Source organism: Podarcis filfolensis (assembly GCF_964270895.1).
Source record: "Podarcis filfolensis genome assembly, chromosome: 5".
Lineage (NCBI taxonomy): Eukaryota > Metazoa > Chordata > Lepidosauria > Squamata > Lacertidae > Podarcis > Podarcis filfolensis.
In genome coordinates, this window is record NC_139608.1 from 14,891,607 (window position 1) to 14,905,018 (window position 13,412).

The 13,412-nt window shown below is 43.0% G+C and overlaps 1 protein-coding gene across 10 annotated transcripts in view; it reads left to right on the forward strand.

Moving 5' to 3' along the window:
• Positions 1 to 13,412, forward strand: part of TNIK (TRAF2 and NCK interacting kinase) — a 291,700-nt gene that overhangs the window by 214,779 nt on the left and 63,509 nt on the right. For 7 of the 10 annotated variants that reach the window (XR_014547950.1, XM_083613076.1, XM_083613082.1 and 4 more), the window contains one exon: positions 11,035 to 11,145. Coding sequence is in view for 9 of the 10 variants with exons in the window: in XM_083613076.1 (XP_083469202.1) it covers positions 11,035 to 11,145 (111 nt within the window). In the remaining variant the exon portion in view is untranslated. The remainder of the gene's footprint in view (positions 1 to 11,034; positions 11,146 to 13,412) is intronic. The other 3 variants (XM_083613078.1, XM_083613083.1, XM_083613081.1) reach the window with 1 other exon arrangement.

Here is a 13,412-nt window from a genome sequence, read left to right on the forward strand (position 1 = left end):
TGGTGTGGGTGTCCTCTCTTTATCCTCCCATCAACCTTGTACATGGGCTGTGTCCAGAGATTGTGCTATGGTCACCCAGAAACCTTTGTGTCTGGTGGGAAGTTTGAATCTGAGTCACGCTGCTGTAAGCTCAGCCCTCTAACCCAGGGATAGGCCCTTCAGGTGTTGTTGGGCTACAGCTCCCTTCATCTCTGGCCATTGGCCATGCTGGCTGGGGGACACTTAAGTTGGCTATCCCTGCTCAGATTATTACACAGCTGTTCCTCTCTTAAGAGAGGTGAATAACACACTGTGGTGTGCTTTTATGTAACTAGAACCGTAAAGCTTGTGCTGTTGGCCCAGGAGTGAAATAACTGGGATCCCTGGAAGTTGTCTGAATAATATTGGTGAGGCACACTGCTTGACATCAAATACATTTCTCTTGGGGACAGGGAACTGTTCAGAGCCCTAAATGGAATTGGGTCGCACATGTATTCATATGTAAATATGTGTTCAGATGCAAATTTCACAGCAGCCTGATTAGAATGCACCTTCTGGAACTTGCATAATGAGTATTTCTTAATGACAGGATCAATCCCTTGGTGTCAAAGAGATATACAATTCTAGATTATTAATTTTTTAAAGGATTTAGCTCTTGCTAAAGCCAAAGCCTTAATTAAAGTTTAAAAAGCAATTCCTATTGGGAAACAAAATGCTCAATCTTAATTGGAGGGGTTCTCTTTGCAGGGGGATAATTAACCTATGAGCAGGGTTAAATTCAGATGGAGTCGCTTTAGTGAATTTACACAACCCAGTTTTTCCATTTTCTCCAGAGTGAGTCCTGGGGAGTTTGCAGATTTGAAAATATGTATTAATAGTCCAAGATGGCATAGCAACTTGAGCCTGGTATGCTAAAATAGGCTGACTGTGCTGTTGCTTCTTGGAAAAGCAGTGTATAAATCTACCTTCAACGCATTGTTACAGCAGATTGCAGCATATCCTTGCTCAGGTGTGGTTCCCAAATCAACACAGGATTACTAGTATAAGATGAATGGTGGATATGTTCTTCAAAAAGTTTAAAAGTTGTTGTGTTACGCTGTCAAACAAAAAAAATAAATCATTGTCAATACTGTGATCACAACAACCCACAGGCAGGCTTGGCTCACCAGTGGAGATCATGCTTGGTTCCTCACCAGCTCCTGAGTTGTAATGGTGGGAGCACAATGTAAGTTCTTTGCCATGGAGAATCACCTTGGCTCCCTCTCTTTCAATGGCAGAAGAAGATATTTTTACATTGCGCTTTTGACCTAGGTGGAAACTGGTTATTGATGAGATCTTATGATGTGGTCTTGTTTGGTTTTGCTGTTGCTCCTGTTGAATTGCATTATAATTTTTTTCTGACTGTTGTGTAGTTCATGGCAATAACTCATATTTAATCTGTGTTTTATTTTATTATAATTGATGGCATGATTGTTAGCAGCCTTGAGGGACCTATAGAAATGGAAAGGTGGGCTAGAGTATTTTAGTAAATAATTGAACAGTGCTGAGTCCATCCCCTTAAAAACTCTCTAGGATAAAATTGTTTTCCCCCAACCAGTTTCCTAAAGGCAAGAGGGATGTGGAGTGGCATCTAGGGCAAGGAGTTCCATAATGATGGTGCTACACCAATGATGGTGCATGATCTCCAAGCAGCTGATGGTGGAGAAAGATCCATTAACCTCAGCGAGAGAATTTTGATGGGGATGGTTTGTGGACAGCATGTGTTGGGAGCCATAGGATTAATTTTTCCAAAGCGCGGCTACTGAGGGCTACTAAGTCTCCCTTAGTAGTTCTAACTTGCATGGCTCGGTTAATTTTACAGTTCCCAAGGGAGTCTAGCTTACCACTGAACTGCTGCTCATTAGAATTCCTTTTTAGCAGTGCCCTGGAGGCTTGTGGCTTCAAATGGCATCCCTCATCAATATTTAAGGCCTGTCATTGCGAACGTGGTAGAAAGAAGCTCACTTTGTGGCTTGGAAGAAGAAAGTGAAATGGTTTTGGAGGGGTAGAGAGACCTTGTCCTGAAGCATCACCTGTGAAGTTGGATAAACAAACCTGATAATGAATTGGTGGTCTTGCTTCCAATGTATAATAGAGCTGTGTTCTGCGAACATAACCCGGTAGGCCCAGGAAAACCAAGGGAAATCAGGACATTGTTTTCACAGAGACACAAAGGAGAAAAATTGAGACAGGAGATGCTAGAAAGTTCAGAAAGAATGGTAGTTTCACCCTCAGAGAGCTACAGTTCCCACAATTTTTTGAGGGGGGGGAGCCATCTGCTTTAAATGTGCAGTGGATGTGTTTGAAATGTTTGGTGCAGATCTGTCTTCTGTGTCACCAGTTTTAACTCAGGGACTGTGGTGAAGGTGAAAGAGAAGTGCATGCATTTGTATGTATTTGCATGCATGTGTATGTTTACAGTGTGCATGTGTTTATATGTCTATTCCTTCTCATAGAAATGGCCATAGACATGCAATACAACTGTAACCACAAATCAACAAGCTCAGAAATACAGGGGAGATAGGGTTGTGTGTATGAACCTAGCAAGTGGATCAGCCTTGAGCTGTGTTTTGGTCAGTTACATATGATAGTTATCCACGGAATGTGAATTTAGCCACGAATTTTCAATTTCCACCCCCAGTTTTGGTTGCAGTAGTATTTCATGTTTACACCGTTTCTTTTCTGCTTGTAATCCAGTTTACACATCAGCCGTAATCTTCAGGGGTCTTCCCTTGCCAGTTACAGAACCCAAGCAGCCAGTGAAGCCACAGAGCTAATTCTTTTTTAAGTCCTAGAAGAAAATTAGCCATTACTTTGGTTAACAGTCAGTCTGATGTGACCTGACGCGTGACTGCCGTACTAGCTTGGGAGGGAAGTGTTTGGTCCTGATCTTTCACGCTAGACGAGCATATCGAAATTGGCTTTAGCATTTTGAAAAGGCCAAAGAGTTTATTTATATTTTATGCTGCAGATGTGCTATTAAGCAGGAAAGGATAAACACTGTGCATGGAACCCTCTGGAAATCCATCAGCAGTTTGCTGAACAGCTAAGGACAGAGAGAGCTGCTTTACAGCGATTTCAGAATATTCTTGAGTTTCTAAAGCTTTTCAGATCACCCTGTGACCTGAACAGATGGTAGAGAGCTGGAAACTTGATCGCTGGCTTTGCTGTGCTTTTCCGCTGATACCACTTTATAAATAAACCAGCAAACACTGGCAGGTAGTGCTACAATTCCCACAGTGGATTGTAATCCCCCGTTTTATGTAGCTCTGGGAATTGCAGCTCTGTGAGGGGCATAGGAGGTGTGCAAACAATTCTCAACCCCCTTAATAAACTGCCATTCCCAGGATTCTTTGGGATAAGCCATGACTGTTTAAAGTGGCATGATACTGTTTTGAATTTATATGTGCCCTCGGCCTCTGGGAGCACAGCCAGACATGTCACGGAAGTTTGGTGTCAAAGCTAGGCCATGGGCAGCATTCTAGAGTGATTCAGGAGCTGGGAACCTAGAGTCAGGGATCAGAAGGCATATCAGGGGGCAGGACTGTAAAAGAAGCCACAAATCTGAAATGAAGAGCAAGACCAGAAATGGAAGACAGGCGAAAGCTCAGGCAGGGCTGCTTACTCAAGCGAAGTTCCCGTGAAACAGGAAGCCCTTGTGTTCCAAAGAGACACTTCCTTTTTAGAAGAAGAGTTTGGATTTGATATCCCGCCTTTCACTCCCCTTCAGGAGTCTCAAAGCGGCTAACAATCTCCTTTCCCTTCCTCCCCCACAACAAACACTCTGTGAGGTGAGTGGGGCTGAGAGACTTCAGAGAAGTGTGACTGGCCCAAGGTCACCCAGCAGCTGCATGTGGAGGAGCGGAGACGCGACCCCGGTTCCCCAGATTACGTGACTACTGCTCTTAACCACTACACCACACTGGCAAGAGTCATAGGTCAGTGCTAAGGCATGTGCATTACATGCAGGAGATCCCAGGTTCAGTTTACGGCATTTCCAGGTAGGGCTGAGAGGGGCACCTGTCTGAAACCCTGGAGAGTCGCTACAACCATCTGCATTGCAGTCTTGGAATAAAATATTTGTAAAAATAGCAAACATTACATATCACCACACTATTACGTTACACCGTTATAAGCTCTTTTACAATTTAGGAGGGGCAAAATGGGAAAGCGACATCAGGAACTAATAATATTTATGTTGATGGTTGCAGGGTAATAAAAATAGAAAAACTGCAGAGTCCTTGAGACACTGAGTTCTTGGAACAATGAGCTGTGGCAAATCGGCATGGCAGAAAAATTGACATACTAACTTAAGTTAGTTAAAAGTAAAGCCAATATATTAGATTTTTCTTAAAGCATGGCAAGATTTTATCTCATATACAAATCAGGGATGTATTTAACACTATCAAAGCTTTTCATCAGATTATAGAAAAGAGATTAAGTTGATGAAGTATAATGGAAATTTCCAGGACGCTAATGGATCTTAAATATATGCTTACCTACCTATATGTAAAGGGATGTGGGTGGCGCTGTGGGTTAAACCACAGAGCCTAGGACTTGCCGATCAGAAGGTCGGTGGTTCGAATCCCCGCGACGGGGTGAGCTCCCATTGTTCGGTCCCAGCTCCTGCCAACCTAGCAGTTGAAAAGCACGTCAAAGTGCAAGTAGATAAATAGGTACTGCTCCATGGGAAGGTAAACGGCGTTTCCGTGCGCTGCTCTGGTTCGCCAGAAGCGGCTTAGTCATGCTGGCCACATGACCCGGAAGCTGTACGCCGGCTCCCTTGGCCAATAAAGCGAGATGAGCGCCGCAACATCAGAGTTGGTCACGACTGGACCTAATGGTCAGGGGTACCTTTACCTTTACCTTACCTATATGTAAAAAGGAAAAAAGTGTTTAGAGCCTTTTACCTTCTGACAGTAATTACACGATGTAACTCTTCATTGTTGTTTTTGTAATTTTTTTTGGATGGGGGAGGGGGAGAAAGAAGGATTCATTACTGCCAGCTCCAGATAGGGATGGAAAAAAGTTGTCCTGTGAAACCCTGGAAACCTAATGACAGACATTATAGACAACACCAGAGGACCAGTGATCTAACTCAGTGTAAGGCAAATTCCTATGCTATCACTGACTGACGAAGGCCTCAGATAAGTACCTCTTGAAATCTTGTTTCTTGAGGTGTCAGCATTGTGTTTAGTTGGGGAAGGGGGATACAACCGTTGTCAATGTGACAGTGGAATTGTTACCGATAAGGAAGGGTTGCATCCAGAAGAAATTTCCCTTTGCAAGGAATTGAGAGCAGCAGCAATTACAATAGAGGGTTGAAGGTAGCAATGCAGAAAGAGGACAGGCAGAACGAAAGCGGGGAAATACTGCAATTCAAGGACGTAGAAGAAGAAGAAGAAGAAGAAGAAGAAGAAGAAGAAGAAGAAGAAGAAGAAGAAGATTTTATTCATACCCTGCCCATCTGGATGGGCTTCCCCAGCCACTCTGGGTGGCTTGCAGCATATCTAAAAACATAATAAAATATGAGCAAAAAGATGAGCAATTCTCATTTAATAGCATACACCTTAATAGTCGACTACCCTCTGCACTTGCGCCATTAATAACCAGAAAACCAGATGGACATTTGTTCCGATTCAGCAGTAAACCACAGGTTTTCCCAGCGAAAGCAGCAGGGCAAAAGAAAAACCTCTCGTACCCATGCCTAGAAATTGTCGGACAAATGCAAGTGTGGATGATCACAGAGATTCATTGGCAGAGATAGCCCTGTAAAGCCCTGGCATCTGTGTCTCTGCTTCTGTGTTTCCACAACTACTGCCGTCTGGTGGCCAGTGTGTCATAGTGTCAGCAAAACATAGCTTGTTTATACAGAGGCTGTGGTGATGGTGGGGTTGAAAGTTTATATATATATATATAAAAGCAGATAAAATGACAAGTCTAGATTAATTGCACATGGGGTATAATTGTTTTGGTCCATGTGAATAATAATAATAAAAAAAATAATAATAATAATGAAGACTTTTGCAATATGGCTCCCTTCCATAGAGTCAGAACAACATTTGATCTCTTGGGATATGTACCTAAATACGCCTGCAGGTTCTTTTCTCTTTCTCATCATAATTAGGTAGACTGCACAAAAGGTAAGCAGGGCCAAAAGGTAGAAAGGCCAGGTCAGATTATTTGTCTGTATAGCCCAGAATTGCCTGTTCTGACTGGCAGCAGCTCTCCAGAGACCCACCTTCCCCACCCCACCCTGTCCCTGTAATTGTAGCCAGAAGTTCCCTACCCTGGGTCTCTAAGATCATCTGCTACCAGACCCTTTTTAAGTGGGAATGCCAGGACTTGAGACCTTTTGTTCATAGCCCTTGTGCTCTGCCACTGAACTATAGCCTATTAGGCGGTGGCAAAGAGCTAAATGAGAATGAGTGGAGATTGTGAATTCTACCTGGCTGAGATACCTGTACTGCAGTGTTGTGGAAGTCTGGCACTCTTCAAGTTCTACCTCCATGGTCTGAGGCAGCATGGAGATTGTAGGAGGCTAGAATGCTGTTGCACTCATGCTGCTGCTTGTTGGCTTCTCATAAGCATCTGGCTGTCCCACTGTGAGACCAGGACACTGGACTAGATGGGCTTCTTGCTATTCTTACCAGTTTCGCTTGCTTTTAATCAGGATAGTGTGGGCAGAGTCTGGGCAAGAATTGAGGTTCTCCTGGGCACTGTCCCTGCAGAGATGTCTTACATTTTAGGGCTTTTCTGCAGGATGAGAAAACATTTCAGTGGGGTAATTCCCTTAAAATGCTTACCTGTAGTGGAACACCATGCTCGTCCTTCATGGATCGAACTGGGGTAACCTTGTTTAATCTTCAGCACTCAAAATATAAGGCAAGAGCCTGGCTTTGCACAGTGGATGAAGTATATAGCTGCTGAGCAAATAGTAAATCAATAAACTGAAAGGTTAACGAAATAGCAGGACAGTAAGAAAGGGATGGAACAGATAGCTTGCTCCTCTTTGCAACGTTTAGTTTTCTTAAAAATAACATGAACTATGGGTTCATGAAGTGCCACACTGAAGGTCAGGATGTTGCAGCGCTATCTTCACAACAGAAGTGTAGCTTTGTGCGAACCCCAGCAAAACCATGTAATAAAGGTGCAGGCATTGCACTAGAAGCAGATTTTGCTAGAAGGGCAGTAAATTCTTTAAAGTGAAGGGTGAGCATCGCAATAGAAAACCGGTGAAATACTCAACAGTGGAGCGGTGAAAACACAATCAAAATATGGTTGGCGTAATGCATTTTTAGCTAAAATGGCATGCAGTGAAAGCCAGCCAGCCAGCTCTGTGTTTCTGATGTTTGCCAGACTGCTTAATGCCACTACTAATGAAGGATTTTACACATCTTCATTTCTCTTTCAAGACACACAGGCCCAATTGTAGACACATCTCATCCATGGCTGCAATCAATACTGAGTATGCTTTGCACCGTGGACCCAAGTGGCATGTAATTATGAGACTGTATTGATTCCCCCGCAAAGAGGTTGCTAGCGTACAAAATAGCAGCTTGACTTTCAAATGACTGGACCAGCAGCCTTTTCTTTCCCTGAGAAAATTAACATGGTTTGGTGAAAGCTCCGAATTCTGTGCAGGGTCTTGAAATCGCATTGTAGCAACACTGTAAGAAGTGGGTCACTCTCCCCTGTTATAAATCTTCACCACTCCTGATCATTTTATGTGCAGCCCATTTGGCTGCCCGGGGGAAATATTTGGGACCCAATCCAGACAGCTGCATGGGGAATAGGCTCTGCCCAGCTGGGCCTCAGTGCCCCTTCCTCCTGCTGAAAGGGAAATTGGAGATACCATATGTCTGCCTTTGGTCCCTCGCATGCGTGTGTTAGAATATAGCCATCTATGCATTTAACAACGTAAATCGGTATTGGAATTAGTATGGCTTACTTTAAAAAAAGTATTAGCAGCTTTAAGGAGCTGACGTGGTGTAGCTAAGTGACTGAACTCCCTAGTTTGAACCTGTCCTCTTCCGTCACGAATTCAGTAGCCCTAGACCCTCCATCCGCATTAGGAGAATAATAATTACCAATGTTATGCATATGTCCTGTTAAAAAATGAGTTGTCAAAGTATGGCTGTTCCACAGTAAATGTCTAGTGTGGAAGTTGGCTGCAATGAGTTTCTTGTGCAAAAGTCTCTTTTTGTGCTGAACCCAGGCATCTCTCTACCAAGCGATTCCTGATTCCCTGCATTCGATGTAAACACAATTCTTCAGCTTTTTATCACTCCAATATGTTAGCTGTCTCTCAGGCCATGTGACGGTGCAAAATTATGTGCTATTCCAAGTCACTTTTCCTCAAAGAGCTGAGCTATGCGACCTGATTTAATTTAACAACAACAACAACAACATTTTTATTATTTATACCCCACCCATCTGGCTGGGTTTCCCCAGCCACTCTGGGTGGGTTACAACATATCTAAAAATATAATAAAAGCATCATCAATCCTTCAAAACTTCCCTCAACAGGGCTGCCTTCCAATGTATTCTAAAAGTCGGATAGTTGTACCTGTATATGTATGCTCATTGGAATTCGGTAGAAATGGTCAAGAAATGTTCCTTGAAATTGGTGAGGATATTTATAGCAAGAGTAATAAAAAGAAATTGTTATTTAGGGGAACTGAATTTAATTCTAAATTATATTCCGGAAACGTGGGAAATTTCAAGGGGTCAAAAAAATTGGATGTACCGTGCTATATTAGAAGCAAAAAAACTAGCTTTGATGAATTGGAAGAGCTGCAAAAAGATTCCATTCAGCACATGGATTGGTAATATGGACAGATTAGCTACATATGAACGAATTGCATGTCGACGGAAAATAAGAATGGATAAATATGAAGAAATCTGGAATGAATATTTAAGCGATAAGGCGGATAGTGGTGGAAAGTAGGGGGAGGAGAGAGAGGTGGGTAAATATTGTTTAAAAAGGTGTAGTCATAGGTATATCAATTCAAATCTGAATTGTCAAATTGTGTTACTATTGTTATAGTAACACCTTCACTTTGAAGGTGACTCGGAAACTACAACTAATCCAGAATGCGGCAGCTAGACTGGTGACTGGGGGCGGCCGCCAAGACCATGTAACACCGGTCTTGAAAGACCTACATTGGCTCCCAGTACGTTTCTGAGCACAATTCAAAGTGTTGGTGCTGACCTTTAAAGCCCTAAACGGCCTCGGTCCAGTATACCTGAAGGAGCGTCTCCACCCCCATCATTCTGCCCGGACGCTGAGGTCCAGCGCCGAGGGCCTTCTGGCGGTTCCCTCATTGCGAGAAGCAAAGCTACAGGGAACCAGGCAGAGGGCCTTCTCAGTAGTGGCGCCCGCCCTGTGGAACGCCCTTCCAGCAGATGTCAAAGCGATAAACAACTACCTGACATTCAGAAGACATCTTAAGGCAGCCCTGTTCAGGGAAGTTTTTAACGTGTGATATTTTACTGTGTTTTTGGTTTCTATGGAAGCCGCCCAGAGTGGCTGGGGAGGCCCAGCCAGATGGGCGGGGTATAAATAATAAATTATTATTATTATATTATTATTATTTTGTTGTATGTGTCTCTTGCAGCTGATGTTTATATTGAAAAAATGATGAAAGAAATTAAAAAAAACAAAAAAAACTGGATAATTTGTTCTGTGTACATTATTATTATTGTCAGAGGGGGGTGTTGTTGTTTATTTTATTTTTTACATGCCCTCCACCTATGGGTCCCAGGGCCCAACAATTTAAAATGCAGTTTAAAACCATTAAAAAACTTAGAACCACAGAAAATAGGGTAATATTTGCTCTAATGACCCTTCCATGCTATTTAAAACCTATCCATGGCTCTTAGCTGTGATGGAATCTCCATGTTCAGAGTCAGCATGCTGGTTCAGATACCGGATGCTGGTGAGCCATAGCAGGAAATGCGAGGTTGCCTTTGTGTGAGTTGCGGAAAAGCATCTCGTTGGCCAATTTGGGAAACAAGATGCGGAATTAAACACGACTTTCAGTGTAATTCAGCAAAGATATTGTTAGCTTTGGTCCAAGTAGTACTGGGTGCCACCCAACACAGAGCAAATCTGTTTCAGTCACACTTAACAAACTTGTATGTTTGAAACAGATGTTATATATGCATACACAGTAGTGCTGTGGTTCTTGAACTTAATCCGTTTCGGGAGTCCGTTCGATTCCTGAAACTGTTCGAAAACCAAGGCACGGCTTCTGATTGGCTGCAGGAGCTTCCTACACTCAGGCAGAAGCTGCGTTGGTCGTTCGGCTTCCAAAAAAACGTTTGGAAACCGGAACATTTACTTCCAGGTTTGCGGTGTTCGGGAGCCGATTTGTTTGGCAACTAAGCCGTTCAGGAACCAAGGTTTGACTGTAGTTTTAATGCTGTTAATGTTCAGTTGCTTTTTAATTCCTGGTTTTCCCCCTCCATGTTTTTTTAACAGTTCTTGTTTTTAATCTGTAACCTGCCTTGAGTCCCATATGGGGGAAAAGGTGGGGTATAAATAAACACATAATAATAATTACTAAAAACCAAGTTGTGTCATAAGGGTCTTCTGACAGTGGGTGGCCCAGAGGTGACATCTGCACCCAAATTGTTCCACGCTTACTGAATTTGCTCTGTGTCTAGGCTTAATGGCATACAGGACTGTTTCATTACCTTTACATCTGTTCAGCAGCTGGTGTGGTTTAGTCCCTCTGGTTCTCTGCAACAGGGTGGCATGATGTATCTTTTCACCACATTAGACAGAATAGGTGGGTTTGCTGGGGAAATTGTGGCAAGTTGGTGCCTCTGACATTGTACAGCCATGGGCCAAATTACCTTGTGAGACCGCTTCCTGATCTGGTGTGCTGCTTGTTCCCCTGAGATCTTATATTTGTACTGGCAAACAACTTAAGCCTTTGCCTTTTTTTCTCCTTTTTTCTTTTTGTTTTGTTCCTCCCCTGCCTCCGCCCCTCTCCCACATTTCTACAGCAGCAAAGGAGGGAAAAGGAATTAAGGAAACAGCAAGAGAGGGAGCAGCGACGGCATTATGAGGAGCAAATGCGCCGAGAAGAGGAGAGGAGGCGTGCCGAGCATGAACAGGTAACCCACATCTCCTCCAGGATGAATCTGCTTTTTATGGATGAACCTGCTGATTTCCAAGGCTGGAACCCAGTTTTGTCCATGTGCGTTCGCCCAATATTAAGTTGCTGTTACTTGCAGTTCCCTGGCATGTGCGTTGTCATCGAGCACATGCTTCTGAGCATCATTGCATTTTTAGGTGTACCCTTAAAACACCATGCCTGCATCCCCCTACAAATCTAATATTGTTCTTTGATGTGGTTCAAATAAAGGCGTAAATGATGGGTTTGCCATTTGAGTGCTTCACCTCCAGTGCCAATCTCAGCTGAGTGAACCCTTGCAGGTGCTTTGTAAAAAAACATTACCAGCAGCTGCACAGTCTGCTGGGATCTGTACATGTGATGGCTTGCTCAGACATTTGTTTCCAACGTCTTCACTTTCACTTCCAGCTGGCATTTCAGAGTCACCGCTGATTCAAAATAAGCATTAAAGTGGCTTAGTGACTCTGCCCTTGGAAATTTAAGAAACCGTGTTTCATTCGTTACACTTGTGTGCTCTGTTGCTTTCACTGCCAAACTCTCAGTCACTTGTTCTGTGTTGATTCCTGTCCATTATGTGACTCGCCAGCTCACTAACTAATGCAATAAGGCTGGATATCTTCTTCTCACAACCACTTCCTCTCTGCAAAAAAAAAAAAAAAAGTTGGTGATTTGTCTCTGGATGCTTTCTAGCTTTCAGTGGGGAATATGTTTAGAATTGACTCGGGTATCTATAATGGACTCTTCAGTTTATCATTACTGGAATGTGCTGCAGTGAGCCTCAGGCTCACACACTCTCCTCTTCCAGCATGACCACAGAGAGGAGAACAGCAGATTTTGCTTTCATATTTGATTAGTTACTGTTTAGTGTTACACCCTGAACTAAACTGGTTAATCTTAACTATGGTTTGTTTGAAATGAGCTACCTTCACAACCCATGGTTTGCAGCTGGCTTGTTTCAAACAAAACACAGTTAAGATGTACCACAGTTAATTTGGATGAAATGCAAGCTGTGCTTACTCCAAAATGGAAGCAAAAGGTGCCAAACTCCTTGCGGTCATGATAGATAGTGGGGAGTGTGCCAGGCGTGAAACCTCTTTCCTGATACAGACATCACTGCAGCTTACCTGCAGCTGGTGTTGGGCAGGGTGGTAGCAAAGTTAGGAGTGTACAGGTATACTAATGGCAGTGAAAGACGGACTCCATCAGTGCATTCACACAGCTCTGACCTCACTGCTACTCTATCCTGCCCAAGTGCTGCCCTGGCAAGCTGCCATGATGGTGATATTGGGAGGGCAGCACCATGGCTCTTGCCCACCACACCAACTGCTGCTGGTGTGTGCCAGCCCAGGAATTGCTCCAGCTCATTCTCATCAAGATAAACCATGGTTTATCATGATCTGTGAGTACAGTCTATTAGTAAATGGGTCTGCATCCTGCATTTTTTGGCCAATGTCAGAATTTAGGGTGAGTTGCAACGTTTAGAATGAGTTAATGTAAGATGATTTGAATTTTACGATGTTAAGATTTTGTTTATATTTGTTTTACTGTGTGTTGTAGAACACCTTACGCTCTTTGGAGGACAATAATTTTATTTATTTATTTATTTATTTATTTATTTAAACAAACATATTAAGTAAACAAAATACAGAAAATAAAGAAGGAATTTATTAATATTGAAACTGATGATTATATTAAATCTCAGCTTTCAACTTCGTTTTCAAAAAGAGAAGTACGTTTTCAGCCCCTCTGGCATGAAGACGGGGTTGAAGTCCCTGATAAACACAATTTCAAGACCAGAGGCTGTATGGACTCTTTAAGGAAAAATCTTACAGCCATCATTTTCCTACCCGCAACGCCATGATGATGAGCAGTACCCAGATAAACCACACAAAATGAAAAGTTGCACCTTTATAGACATATTTCAGCTTTTCTTGGTGCAGGAATTGGGTACTTGAATCAAGCTTGGAGGTAGCCGAATCAGCTAACTTGTGACCCTCCAGATGTTGCTGAACTGCACATCCATCAGTCACAGCCAGCCTGGCCAATGATCAGAGATGATGGGGTTTTTAGTTCAGCATCAGCTGGTGGTCCATGCGCCATTCCTGCTTTTAAAAAATAGCAAGTCTGAGTAGAATGCTTGTTCTCAAATTAGTTGAACAACATCTGATCAGATTTGTTTAAAGAGCTCTTCACCAGTGGTGGTTGCATTTCTGTTCAGTTTATCAGATGATTTATCCCTACCTCTTT